General features: G+C 37.7%; 1 protein-coding gene across 1 annotated transcript; it reads left to right on the top strand.

Moving 5' to 3' along the window:
* The first annotated feature begins 898 nt into the window (after positions 1-898).
* Positions 899-1,912, top strand: LOC149185703 (uncharacterized). Its single transcript, XM_089409111.1, has 2 exons — positions 899-1,013; positions 1,410-1,912. The coding sequence occupies exons 1-2, from the start codon at positions 899-901 to the stop codon at positions 1,910-1,912; spliced, it is 618 nt and encodes a 205-aa protein (XP_089265237.1).
* Positions 1,913-14,389: the final 12,477 nt, after the last annotated feature.

The following is a 14,389-nucleotide window of genomic DNA, read 5'->3' as shown; positions in this document are numbered from 1 at the left end:
GCCATAATGCCTCTGTCCTGCGTGTCATTGGGTCTCTGCTTATCAGTTAAGAGTCATTTATTGTTCTGCAGCCTGTTCTCCCTCTCCTCCCTCTCCGTTTGCCGTCTACCACTTGCGGAGTAGCAGTAGGTGAAACCAATTCTATGGCTGCAAATGGATTAGGCATTTCACTGGAAGAGGATTCGGTTCGATCAACCTTCACGATTTTCCTGATTGCCATGACCTCCGAGATCTTACGTTACTACAACCATGCCTGAATTGTTCAGATATTCACCGCCGACGAGATAATTTGCATGAAAAAACTCTATCATACCTGCAATTTAGGGTAACAGTATTCACTGCTATGGTCAGTCATCTGCGCTCATTTTCTGTGTATTTTATTCTACCGTTGAATTGTTTCCTTCACGTGATATCATCTGGTTATGAAGATTAAATTTACCCCAGGGCCCTCTGTATTAAATGCCCTTTAAAGCTCAGTATTCTCTTGAATAAAATTGCGATGGGAAGCTATTCGACATTATTACAGTTAATTTTTTATAATCCCTACCAGTGTCTTGTCTGGATTACTTGTGTGGTGCGCCCGTCCGCTATTTAAGTTGCGGACACTGGTGTTGTGTGCCGTCAGAATAGCATTGCGGTACTATTTCTCATCTCTATGCTTTGCAGTTTTGTCAGTTTGGTAGAGGGAGTACATAACATTGCAGAGTCTCAGAAGAAATAAGCTCGCAATTGCTCAAGTTTTGGTCAAATCAAAGCCAATTGTAGAGGAAGTCTATGATATTGCAGAGCCTGCGAAAGAAAAAAAAAAAAAAACTTGTAACTGTTCAAGCGCCGACTGATCTAGTGATTCCGGTTCAGATGCAGCAAATTGGCTGGGTGTAGAAAGTCTTCTGGGCGTATGTATATCAGATGGTATCGATATACGTGTGGAGTGGCAATCGCACGGTTTGATGCATATATCTGCGCAAAACCTGCATTCTTCAGTGTTTTCCGCGTGAAAACTCGGATTCTAGGTACATTTTCATTATATTAACCTGCATTCTTCAGTTGATTTGGCGTGAAAACTTGGATTCTAGAGTCGAGAATTTCCTACAAATATCCTTGTGCTCGGGTGTTTAAGGTGATATCTTGTTCCCTTTCATTACCAGCTCTCCGAACTGTAGGGGACAGAGTTGAGGCATATTTTTGGAGTGCATGAGATAGAACAAATCTGCCACGCGTTTTAGTAGATTATTGTTCTCATTCTTACTTCCGCCATTTGCCCAAAGATGATAAGGATTCCAGAGACAATGAGAGGTTCATTCATTTTTTGAATTAGCTCCTGCGCAGGCCGATTTCTTTTGCCTTAACGGCTTTAATTCTCTCTGAGTGATAACGCCTTGCATACCCATCGAATACCAATGCTTTAGCACTGTTCTGCTCTGCCTCTATCATTCTGTACACCTACTGGGTTAAGGCCACAACCTTTAAGCTCGGTGATATCCTCGTGTTCAAATTCGCTACAAATGTGCACAAAGTTTATCGAGTGAGCAAGGCGGATTACGACAAGTGCGTGACGACTAGTCCCCTGGAAAAATACGAGACAGGCCCGGCCTCCATTACTCTCAACACCACCGGCCACCATTACTACATCTGTGCAGTTTCCGGCCACTGTGCCGTCGGCCATATGGTGAGCATCAAGGTCTCCACTGCAGCTGCTCCCGGCAGTTCGCCATCACCGGCTCCTGTGTCTTCTTCGGCTACATCCACTTCGTCTCTGGCTCCCGGATCGAGCACGTCTACTGCCACACCATCTAGTTCAGGAAGTGCCCCAGGTACGAGCCCCAGCAAGTCCGGTGCTTCTCACAGTGTCTCATCAGATGCAACCATCTTCATGGCTATCCTTTCTGGATTTGCCACGCTATTTCTCTGAGCAATGGCTGTCATAATTATTATTAAAGTAGTGAGTTGTGGCTACTGAAACTCTTAAATTATTATGCACGCTGTTTGGAGACATCTGTTGTACGGTATTATTTTTGTACGTGTTGCTATATTTTTATTTGGGTGTTCAACCTTATTACAGAATCCTGGGTTATAAAGAATTCTTCAGAATATAAGCCGAGACGGGGGCTTCAATATACCACGGTTGAGTGTTGCAACAAGCCGTTGGCTCAAGACTTGCCTCTGGAGACGACTTGCCTCTGCATTAAACATTTTTGCTGACAGTGTGATGCCTTTGTGTTAAATATTTTTTGAAGACTCTGTTTATAATTATGGTAGCGTTTTACAATAGGCCGAGAACCATTCATTCTTGATAGGGAAAGAGCCATTCATTCTTGTAGGCCGAAAGCATTTTCTTATTTGAATCCAAGGGCATATATTATGTAGGAGTTCCGGATGCCTGGAAGACCGAATTCTTCATCATTTTAGGAGGCTGAGATTCATTGGGGATCATTTGTACCACTGCTAAAAGTTCAAGGGCGCATTGAGTAAGGACAAGTCCAGGCCTTTCATTGATTAAAATAATGTTAAATTGAATACTAAAACATGGGCACATTGTTTCATTGAATTTTGGTCATATATGAATGATGTTTATGAGCATTTGAATGATTTGAGTCATTGGGTTTAAGAAGTTATGAATTTGCCCGTTGATGAGTAGATATTGGAATTGAGATAATTCCATATATGATGGCTTTTAATGAAAGGATGAAATCAATGGTGAATGATTTTGAATCACATGAAAGATAAGCTTCTGCATGCAATGGTACAGTTGTGAAATTGCCAGCTATTGAGGTTTTTGATTTGGGTAAAAAGCTGAGATGCATGTTACTAGTCCGTTTTAAAGAACCTGGATTCTGGGAACTTGTTGCTGACGCTGATTTGAAAGTGAAGGAGTACTTGAAGGATCCAAACAAGTTTGCAGTTGTTGCTGCCCCAGTGTGGCTTTGTATTTAGATTTCATTATAGTGCATTGATTCCTTGATTCCACTGCTGCATAAAGATTCTGGTGAACTGATTGTAATCTTTTATATTGCACACTAATCATTTGCTGCAAATTTACAAAGGATTTTTCTGTGTCTTTGTATTGTGAGTGGGTGTTACTTTTACTCATTGGGTCATAGTTGTAATCAGTGTTTTAAAGGGGTGTAATTTTGACAATGAAGAATATGCCTCAAATTACTGAAATATTAGAGTTCTTAAAAACTCTGATATATTCCTCTAATCATGAAACATTCCAAATCAGCAAAAGATCTCTCTCAGAAATTCAGACATGCTTATATAATGCACAGGAAAAGATTGATTTTTTACAGATTGAATCACAGCTACAACAAGAAGAGCTACATCAAAATAGACACCATTCTGAACCTGTTTTTGTTCAGAACATTGAGACAACCACCCATCAGCAGCATGTTAATAATGTTACAGTTCATTTAAATAAAGCAGCAGTTGTATATACAGATGCAGAAACTCAGTCTGCACTTCCCAAGCTTATCATCAGACCTTGGGAACAGCTTGTCCACAACAAGCACAGAACTGGTCTTGGATATGACAAGGACTTGTCCTTTCATATTCCAGACTATGCTAAGCCCATTCAGTTTCAGAGTGCTGGATTCATTCATGACAGTTCACTTGCTCCTCATGATAGTTCACCTCCAGCTATTCCAGATTCTGCTCCTCTTCCACAATAACAACAACAACAGATTGTGAAATGCCAACACTGTGACCGAGTTGGCCATTTGAAAGATCATTGTTTTGATCTTCATCCATGTAAGCACTGTCATAAAACCAGTCATTCTTCAAACAGATGCTTCAGAAACAAACGTCCTGCAAGAACAAAGATTCATCTTGGATGGATCGCTTCTTGGCAATGGGCATCAATAGCCAAGAAGATATTCCAAACACATGTCAGAACTTGTTCGAGAATATTGAACAGTCTTGCAGTTGAGTTTTCTCCATCTTCTCACCTTGTACCTGACAGGGGGGGAAATGATGGTCATCTACAAGCTTCAAAGCCACATCAAGCGAGCCTGAGCCACAACCTGCCACACCAGTTTCAGAGTTGTAGCCAGAGACAAAGATGCCCCTAAACATGCCTTCAGTTGGCAATCTGGGACACTTCCTCTAGCAGAAGACTCCAGCTTCTTGCCAATTTTGGAAGAGCTCCAGGAATCGCAGAGTTGTTGGTCATCCTTAAACCATCACAGATTAAGAACACTTCCTCTAGCAGAAGACTCCAGCTTCTTGCCAGTTTTGGAAGAGTTCCAGGAATTGCATTAAAGCATTCCAGAGTTGTTGGTCATCCTTAAACCATCACAGATTAAGAACACTTCCTCTAGCAGAAGACTCCAGCTTCTTGCCAGTTTTGGAAGAGTTCCGGGAACTGCACTAAGCGTTCCAGTGTTGGTGGTCATCCTTAAACCACTACCCTTTATACCAACATTTCATAGAGCACATTCAGCCTAGTTCTACCATGCATTTTTTGCACATTTTGTATTACAACTCTCTTCTTGGACTCATACATAACCCTTCGGATTAAGGGGGGGAATGTTGGAAACCTAATCCTAAGTGGGTTAGTGTGGAAGTCGAATGGACAAAAGGAGTCCAAGAGACCTTGGGATCTGAAACTAAAGAGTCACATATTTGTACTATAAATGTATATCTGATGTTAATAAAAAATGTACTCACTGATTTATCTTTCCTATTCTATGTTTTCCATGTGTGTTTAACAAAAAACTAATTGTTATGGAATAATTAAATATTAAATATTTTATTTCAATACTTTAATAATTATTTATTCATATTATCCATTTATATAATATAATTATTTATTCATATGATCAATTTATATAATATTATTTGTTAGGGTTAACTTATTCCCATTAAATAAAAATATATTTAGTTAAAAACTAGCTGTTAGGAATAATTCATTCTAAAATATTTTATTTCAATATTCTAATAATTATTTATTAATGTTATCAATTTATATAATATGACTATTTATTAATATTATCAATTTATATAATCAGTTTTTGTTAGAGGTTAGTTTATTCCCTTTAAATAAAAGTATAGCAATGTTGAATTATATAAAACTAGAGTTATAGGTTAAGAATTGGTGCTAGAAATATATTAATAATATATGAAATAAAAAGAGGTTACATAATGTTATATAAATATAAAGACATTATTAGGCGTATACATATTTTAGTTATATTAACGAACTTAATAATATTGCAAAAAATAAATGGAAGAGGAGGATTTAACATTTATATATATTTAGAAAGATGAATGGTCAATAGGGGAAATATAATCATAACTAAAATCTAAAGGTTTCAAAAATGTTTAATTTAGAAAAGGGGCTACTAAAGAGATTGCAAAAAAAAATACTATGATAAACAAATGAAATTAAAGAATATTAATAAGGATAATAGGGGTCTGTAAAATGATGAAAACAGAAGAAATAATAGTAAAAAAAAATATAAAAAATATAAAAATCAGAAAGAAATAAAAAGGAGAAAGGAGAAGAAAAGGGATGTAGAATCATGAAGAGAGAGCCAAAATCTAGCTCTTATTCAATTTCCAACCATCATCCCTATTACGATTTCTCGCATGCCTCTCAATCTCAATCGCTTCCATAAGTTTCCAGTGGTGGAAGTGATCAACCCTAGTAATGACTTTGGATTCTTCAATGCAGACATGATGTTTCAAGTTCTTGACATGTTTGGCTAGGGCTTTTTATTGCTCTATGATTTTTAAGATTGGCAAGAAAAAGGATCATAAAGGACACATCAAAGCACCTTGGAGTCTAGGATCTAGCCATCCTAGACTTAGAGAGGGCTCTTTCTGTATATTTGAAATTTTTCTTTTTCTTTTTAGTATTTTAATATTTTAGGCTAGTTATATAGATAAAAGAGTGATTAATTTATTGATTGGTTGGTTGGGGTAGATCTTGTTTAAACCTTTTCCATTGGGCTATGGAGTCAACAACTGGATTGTAGCATCAAATTTTTCAGAGCATTCACAAGGCTGGCTAACTATCTCTACCGGATCTTTAAAGCACAAAAAGGAATGAAATAATAGAATGGTGAAATGAGTAGTCGTTAAAAAGAAATTAAGTATTTTTTAACCAGACTTTAGAGGAAAACATGTATATGGTAAACACAGATAGAAATAAGGTGCTATAACAACATATCTTACTCTAAAAATTTTGTTTTACCACAAGATTTGAATGATGCATACTGTAGAAAACAATGAAACCTTTAACATAGAAAGAAAAACATCATGAGATAAAAATAGCTCAAGTGTCTTGCAAACAGTCTTTATTATCAATGCTCTGTTGGGTCCCTATAATACTAGTGATTACCCCATTACTATTGTAGTTATACCCCTTATTTATATTGTTGTGCCCCTATTACCCCCATATTGTTATTTCTGTGCCCCATAGAATCCCTCTATTGTTATTTTTGTGGCTTTATATTATTATTGTTAGGTCGGCTGGATTATATTGTGACTCAGACTCCTATATATAGAAAGGAGGTTTTGTCATTTGTATCATCCAAGAATTGTTCATTTATGTAATGTAAAGGAGGTTGCCCCCTCGAAGAGGCTGAATTCTAAGGCGTTGATCTATCTTTTCTATCTTTTCTTGAGCTGGTTTCATAACATTTGGTATCAGAGCTTTGGATTCTAGGGTTTCGCTGCTCCAAACAGGCCATCGTGACATTTTCGCTATAACTTCTTTTCTGTGACGTTTCAGAAGTCGCAAAAAAAACCCATTTGAGATGAATTGGCGTTGAACCTTGGGTCCAAAGTTTAGAGCTTTTCGAGCGACATTTTCGAAGATATGATCTGAGGAAGTTGGCCTTTTTGCAGACTCCTGAATTACATTCAAAACAGGTGACCTGGGGAAAATCGTCATAACTCTCTCTCTGAGGATCGGATTGAAATTTCGTAAAACTGTGCAGAAAGAGGACGGACTTTAGTTTCTTGTCTGTGTGTTTCAGATTCAAAGGTTGAAACAGTGACTCGTGGCACGTCGTACAAGTTTTCTCTACTGAACCAGTCTAAAAGCAAGCCACTGTGGGAGATTTCACATAACTCTTACTTGGAGAATCCAATTTGGCTCAGACTTGTGGCATTGGAAAGAGGACGCAGAAGGCTACTACAGGTAGCAATTTCAGAACTGGATGATTCGAAATTACAGAGATACATCAGATTCAATATCAGGCTTCTATAAAGTGAAAAAAGGTGTGTAGTTTTTTTTTTTTAATTTTTTATCTAAGCTTGGTTTAACGGAATTCAAAGGGCATAGTAAAGCATTATTATCGGTAACTGATGCCCCGAGGAAAGAAAATGCAAACACCTAGTAAGGAACCTGAAAGCTCTAGCATGACTCATGAAGAAGAGGAAGAAATGCTACATGATATATCAAAATTACAAGAACAAGTGCAACAAATGTCACGCTCACAAAAGCTAACAGAAGCTAAGATAAGTGGCGTGGAATCTAAGATAAATGGCACGGAATCTAAGATAAAGGGCATGGAAGCTAAGATGGAGGATTCGATGGTAAATTTGAAGATAGATTTGAAGACAGACATGGAAGAATTGAAGAACTTGCTACAAGAAAGGGTCACTAATGGTGAAAAGGTAGTAAAGGAAACTCATGATGAGAACAAAAGAAATGTTAATCATGATTCCATAGACTCCAATGTTGGATCGAAGACTCACCATGTTCCAAAAATCGATATGAGGAAGTTTGATGGCAAGGATCCCGCCACATGGATATTACAGATGGAGCAATTCTTCGATCTCAATAATGTGCAAAACACACAAAAGGTACGTATGGCAACTTTATATTTGGAACCAAATCAGTTTGTATGGTATCAATGGCTTTGTTCTCGTAAACAATTTATCACTTGGGCAATTTTTACGGAAGAATTGATAGCACATTATGAGGATACAAAAAGCAACACTTTTTTTAGCCAATTGATAAGTCTCAAACAAAAGGGTTCAATAATGGAGCACATTGAGGAGTTCCAAAAATTAAACATAAGGGTAAAAGATATTCCAGAGGAGCATAGGATTGATGTGTTCATAGGGTCTTTAAAGGATAATATCCAACATGATGTGCGCCTTTGGGAACCTGATTCATTAGAGAAGGCATTCAGGTTAGCGAGAAAAATGGAAAGCAAAATTATGGCAACTAGGAAGCATACCATTCACAACTATAAAGATGGAAGTGTTGTTGCCCATAGTCTTCCACAACCTACAAGGTTGACACCACAACAATTGGAAGAAAAAAGAGCAAAAGGGCTTTGTTACAATTGTGATAGCAAATACACAAAAGGTCATAAGTGTGCTGAGAAGAAATTATTCTACATAGATTGTGAAGAGGAAGAAGAAAAGGAGCAAGAAAGGTCAAAAGAAGAGGATATATTCCAGGAACAAAGCCTAGATGAAGAACAAATAAATCCGACCATATCTTGTAATGCATTGGCGGGAATTACCACTCCTCAAACCATCAATATAGAAGGACAAATCAAGAAGAAAAAGGTAATAGTGTTGATTGATTCAAGAAGCACCCACAATTTTATTCATTGTAGGGTAGCAAAAGAATTGAATTGCTTCCTATATCCAGCACCAGAGTGTCAAGTGATGATTGCAAATGGAGGAACAATAAATTGCTCTGGAAAGTGCCATAATATCAAGCTATCCATGGGAGAATATGTATTGACTAGCCGAATGCTTTCCATTCCAATGGGACGTGCGGATGTTGTACTAGGAGTCCAATGGCTACAATCCTTGGGTACAATAGCTTTTAATTTTCAAGAAATTTTCATCAAATTTTCTTCGGAAGGAAATGAAGTTGAATTAAGGGGTATTGCAGGGAAACCAGGAAAGATAATCAGCTCTCATGGTATGAAAAAGCTTCTAAGAAAGGAGCAAAGAGGTGTAATTGCACAATTATGCTCGCTAGATGTTTCCACATTGGAATCATCTATTTCTCCAGATCTCCAAAAATTCTTGGACAATCATTCCAAGGTATTTGAGACTCCCAAGGGTCTCCCACCTATGCGTGATCATGATCATGCTATTCATCTGATTCCAGGAAGTGTTCCTCCAAACATCAGGCCGTACAGATATCCCTATGTCCAAAAAAGTGAATTTGAACGTATGGTTGCAGAAATGCTAGAGGCTGGTATAATTCAACCGAGTCAAAGTTCTTTCTCAGCTCCAGTAGTATTGGTGCACAAGAAGGATGGATCATGGCGCATGTGTCCAGATTATAGGGAGCTCAACAAGCTCACTATTAAAGATAAGTTCCCCATTCCTGCTATTGATGAATTACTGGATGAATTGCATGGATCAATTTACTTCACCAAGTTGGATCTTCGTTTGGGATATCATCAAATCAGAATGAAGATTGAAGACATTCCAAAAACGACATTTAGAACTCATGAGGGTCATTATGAATTTTTGGTCATGCCTTTTGGCCTTACCAATGCACCTTCAACATTTCAAGGTTTGATGAATTCAATTTTCAAACCATTCCTTAGAAAATTTGTGTTAGTATTTTTTGATGATATACTAATCTACAGCAAGTCTTGGAAGGATCATGTTGAACATGTTGACAGGGTGCTACAACTATTGGAGGAGAAACAATTATATGCAAAAAGATCCAAATGTTTCTTTGGAGTCCAGGAGGTGGAATATTTGGGTCATATTGTATCTCATGAAGGAGTTAAGGTAGACCCTAGCAAAATTAAAGCCATTAAGGAATGGAAAATCCCCACATCCATAAAGCATCTGCGAGGATTTCTTGGTTGACAGGGTATTATCGCAAGTTTGTTAAGAATTATGGGAGAATAGCAGCACCTCTAACAACATTATTGAAGAAAGATTCATTTTCATGGACTTCGGAAGCAACAAAGGCCTTTGAACATCTTAAAGAGGCAATGTGCCAAGCACCGGTCTTAGCTACACCGAACTTCACAAAAACCTTTATTGTGGAATGTGATGCTTCAGGAAATGGAATTGGTGCTGTTCTAATGCAAGATGAAAGACCCATTGCTTTTGAAAGTCGTCCAATCAAGGGAAAGTTTTTAAGCAAAGCTATTTATGAGAAGGAAATGTTGGCAATACTCCATGCACTTAAGAAATGGCGACCCTACCTAATGGGAAGACACTTCAAGGTAAAAACGGATCATGATAGCCTTAAATACTTTTTAGAACAAAGATTATCCTCTGAAGAGCAACAAAAGTGGGTCACAAAGATGTTGGGTTATGACTTTGAAATCATCTACAAAAAAGGGAAGCAAAATGTGGTGGCAGATGCACTCTCAAGAAAGGATGAGGATGTGGAAGCATTGTTGTGCGCCATTTCTATTATCCAACCAGATTGGATAAACGAAGCAAAGGAGGAATGGAAGAATGATGAAGAAGTGTGGGCACTTATTCGAAAGCTACAACAAGATTCCAGTACGTCTGATACATTTAGCTGGCAAAATGATTCCTTATGGTACAAAGATCGACTATACCTTTGTAAGAATTCCCAGCTAAAACAAAATATTCTTATGGAATTGCACACTTCTCCCTTAGGAGGGCACTCGGGATTTTTAAAAACTTACCACAGGGTTAAGAAGGAATTTTTTTGGGATGGCCTTAAATCAGATATTCAAAAGTTTGTGGCGGAATGTTTGGTTTGCCAGCAAAATAAAATTGAAACAATTAAGACACCGGGTCTATTACAACCTTTATCCATTCCAAGCCAACGTTGGGAGGAGGTTTCAATGGATTTTATCACAGGTTTACCCAAGTCTGAGGGAAAGAGTGTCATCATGGTGGTAGTTGACAGACTTACCAAGTATGCACACTTTTGTGCATTATCACATCCATTAAAAGCCAGTACAGTTTCTACTGCATTTATGGAAACAGTTCAAAAGCTACATGGAAACCCAAAGATTATTGTAAGTGACAGAGATCCCATTTTCACTGGAAATTTTTGGACAAAATTATTTTCTTGTCTTGGTACTCAGTTAGCTCATAGCTCATCTTATCATCCTCAATCTGATGGGCAAACTGAGATAGTAAACAAATGTTTGGAAGGATATCTTCGTTGCTTTGTATCTGATAAACAAACACAATGGGTCAAATGGTTGCCTCTGTCTGAATGGTGGTATAACACTTCCTTCCATACAGCAACAAAAATGACCCCATTTATGGCACTTTATGGGTATCAACCACCATCCATCACATCATATTTAAGAGAAAATTCTAAGGTTCAGGCAGTGGAACATCACATCGAACATCAACAACAAGTCCTCCAACTCTTAAAGGATAACCTCGTGTTGGCACAAAATAGAATGAAACAACAGGCAGATCAACATCGCAGTGAAAGAAGTTTTGATGTAGGTGATTGGGTATTCCTACGGCTACAACCATATAAGCAAATGTCCCTAAAGAAAGCTAAGAAGGATAATAAATTATCACCAAAGTATTATGGTCCGTACAAGGTGTTGCAAAAGATTGGTACTATGGCATACAAATTGGAGCTTCCTGCAGCTTCTCGATTGCACCCAGTCTTCCATGTTTCATGTTTAAAGAAGGTTATAGGTGACAAGCTCCCAATTCAAACAATATTGCCAGAACTTGATGAGGAAGGAAAAATTATATTGGAACCGGAAGCAGTCATAGAAACAAGAACTCGACAGCTACGAAATCGATCAATTTCAGAGTATCTTATAAAGTGGAAGAACTTATCCGCTGAAGATTCCAGATGGGAGGATGAGAATTTTATGCAGAAGTATCCAGAACTACTCAAGCGTTGAGGACAACACTTTTTTGAAGGAGAGGGGAATGTTGGGTCCCTATAATACTAGTGATTACCCCATTACTATTGTAGTTATACCCCTTATTTATATTGTTGTGCCCCTATTACCCCCATATTGTTATTTCTGTGCCCCATAGAATCCCTCTATTGTTATTTTTGTGGCTTTATATTATTATTGTTAGGTCGGCTGGATTATATTGTGACTCCTTAGACTCCTATATATAGAAAGGAGGTTTTGTCATTTGTATCATCCAAGAATTGTTCATTTATGTAATGTAAAGGAGGTTGCCCCCTCGAAGAGGCTGAATTCTAAGGTGTTGATCTATCTTTTCTATCTTTTCTTGAGCTGGTTTCATAACATGCTCTAACTCCAAAATTACAGTACTCCAAAAGAAAAAAGGAAAAAGTCTTTCAGTTGCTAGGGTCCAACCCCTAACACTTCCAATGCATGGAGTATTTAACTAAAATCTACAACGACTGCCGTATACACTTGGCAGTTTGTTATTAATTACAACAAAACTAAAATTTGACTAATGTAACCACGAAGTGGCCATGATGAGATAACTTGGACATTTGGTCCCTTTTTTTCTAAATGTCATTGCTGGGTAATTAATTATGATGTAGTGACTGATTTGGTTGCTCTTTAATATGGTGTGTTGGATTCACTGACTCGGTTAGGTGCTAACTCAGCTCCGCGTTGTTCCTTCAGTCCTGCTTGTATTGTTCCTCTTGGTAGTCACACAAGTCACTCCATTCATCTTCATATGGGATTTTGACTTTGATCAACCTACGGTATACCTCATCTGCTTCAGTGTACTTTGCAAAAGTGGGTTTTACTGTAAAAACGTGTTTTAATTCATGTTCAATATAGATTGGATTGCTGGTAGCCTCCAACATTTCTTTTCCTATTATGCTGCCTCTGATATTATAGAGATTGACAACATCCTTTGCTATGTCTTTTAGCCTCTTGACATAATCTTCTCTAGTCATTAGTTTGTCATCAATGACAAATAGAGAGGGGTGACCCTTTTGTGTTAAAGGCTCAATTCTGTTGAAAAATCTATTTACTGTCAGCTCCAAATTCTGACATTTCTCCTTAAGTTGTACAGTCAAGTTCTTTTTGGTTAATACCTTTTTCACTTGTCGGATGGTCTCTATCCTGTCTGCTACTCCTAGCTCTTCAAGCTCATACCTGTTCTTTGAATTCAAAAATTTGATGATTCTGTTGGTTGTTGTTGGCATGTCTCCTAGCTCTAGGTTAGTAGTTGAAATAGCTTCCTTAGCTTTTTCAACTATGTTATGAAACCAGCTCAAGAAAAGATAGAAAAGATAGATCAACGCTTTAGAATTCAGCCTCTTCGAGGGGGCAACCTCCTTTCCATTACATAAATGAACAATTCTTTGATGATACAAATGACAAAACCTCCTTTCTATATATAGGAGTCTAAGGAGTCACAATATAATCCAGCCGACCTAACAATAATAATATAAAGCCACAAAAATAACAATAGAGGGATTCTATGGGGCACAACAATATAAATAAGGGGTATAACTACAATAGTAATGGGGTAATCACTAGTATTATAGGGACCCAACATGCCCCTCTCCTTCAAAAAAGTGTTGTCCTCAACGCTTGAGTAGTTCTGGATACTTCTGCATAAAATTCTCATCCTCCCATGTGGAATCTTCAACGGATAAGTTCTTCCACTTCATCAGATACTCTGAAATTGAGCGATTTCGTAGCTGTCGAGTTCTTGTTTCTATGACTGCTTCCGGTTCCAATATAATTTTTCCTTCCTCATCAAGTTCTGGCAATATTGTTTGCACTGGGAGCTTGTCGCCTATAACCTTCTTTAAACATGAAACATGGAAAACTGGGTGCAATCGAGAAGCTGCAGGAAGCTCCAATTTGTATGCCATAGTACCAATCTTTTGCAACACCTTGTACGGACCATAATACTTTGGTGATAATTTATTATCCTTCTTAGCTTGCTTTAGGGACATTTGCTTATATGGTTGTAGCCGTAGGAATACCCAATCACCTACATCAAAACTTATTTCACTGCGATGTTGATCTGCCTGTTGTTTCATTCTATTTTGTGCCAACACAAGGTTATCATTTAAGAGTTGGAGGACTTGTTGTTGATGTTCGATGTGATGTTCCACTGCCTGAACCTTAGAATTTTCTCTTAAATATGATGTGATGGATGGTGGTTGATACCCATAAAGTGCCATAAATGGGGTCATTTTTGTTGCTGTATGGAAGGAAGTGTTATACCACCATTCAGCCAGAGGCAACCGTTTGACCCATTGTGTCTGTTTATCAGATACAAAGCAACGAAGATATCCTTCCAAACATTTGTTTACTATCTCAGTTTGCCCATCAGATTGAGGATGATAAGATGAGCTATGAGCTAACTGAGTACCAAGGCAAGAAAATAATTTTGTCCAAAAAATTCCAGTGAAAATGGGATCTCTGTCACTTACAATAATCTTTGGGTTTCAATGTCGCTTTTGAATTGTTTCCATAAATGCAGTAGAAACTGTACTGGCTTTAAATGGATGTGATAATGCACAAAAATG

Source organism: Pinus tabuliformis, chromosome 3_1 (genome assembly GCF_031772625.1).
Source record: "Pinus tabuliformis cultivar Carrire ecotype Pingquan chromosome 3_1, CPIR1, whole genome shotgun sequence".
NCBI lineage: Eukaryota > Viridiplantae > Streptophyta > Pinopsida > Pinales > Pinaceae > Pinus > Pinus tabuliformis.
Note: the sequence above shows the minus strand (reverse complement) of the source record. Positions and strands in the feature narration are given on the sequence as shown.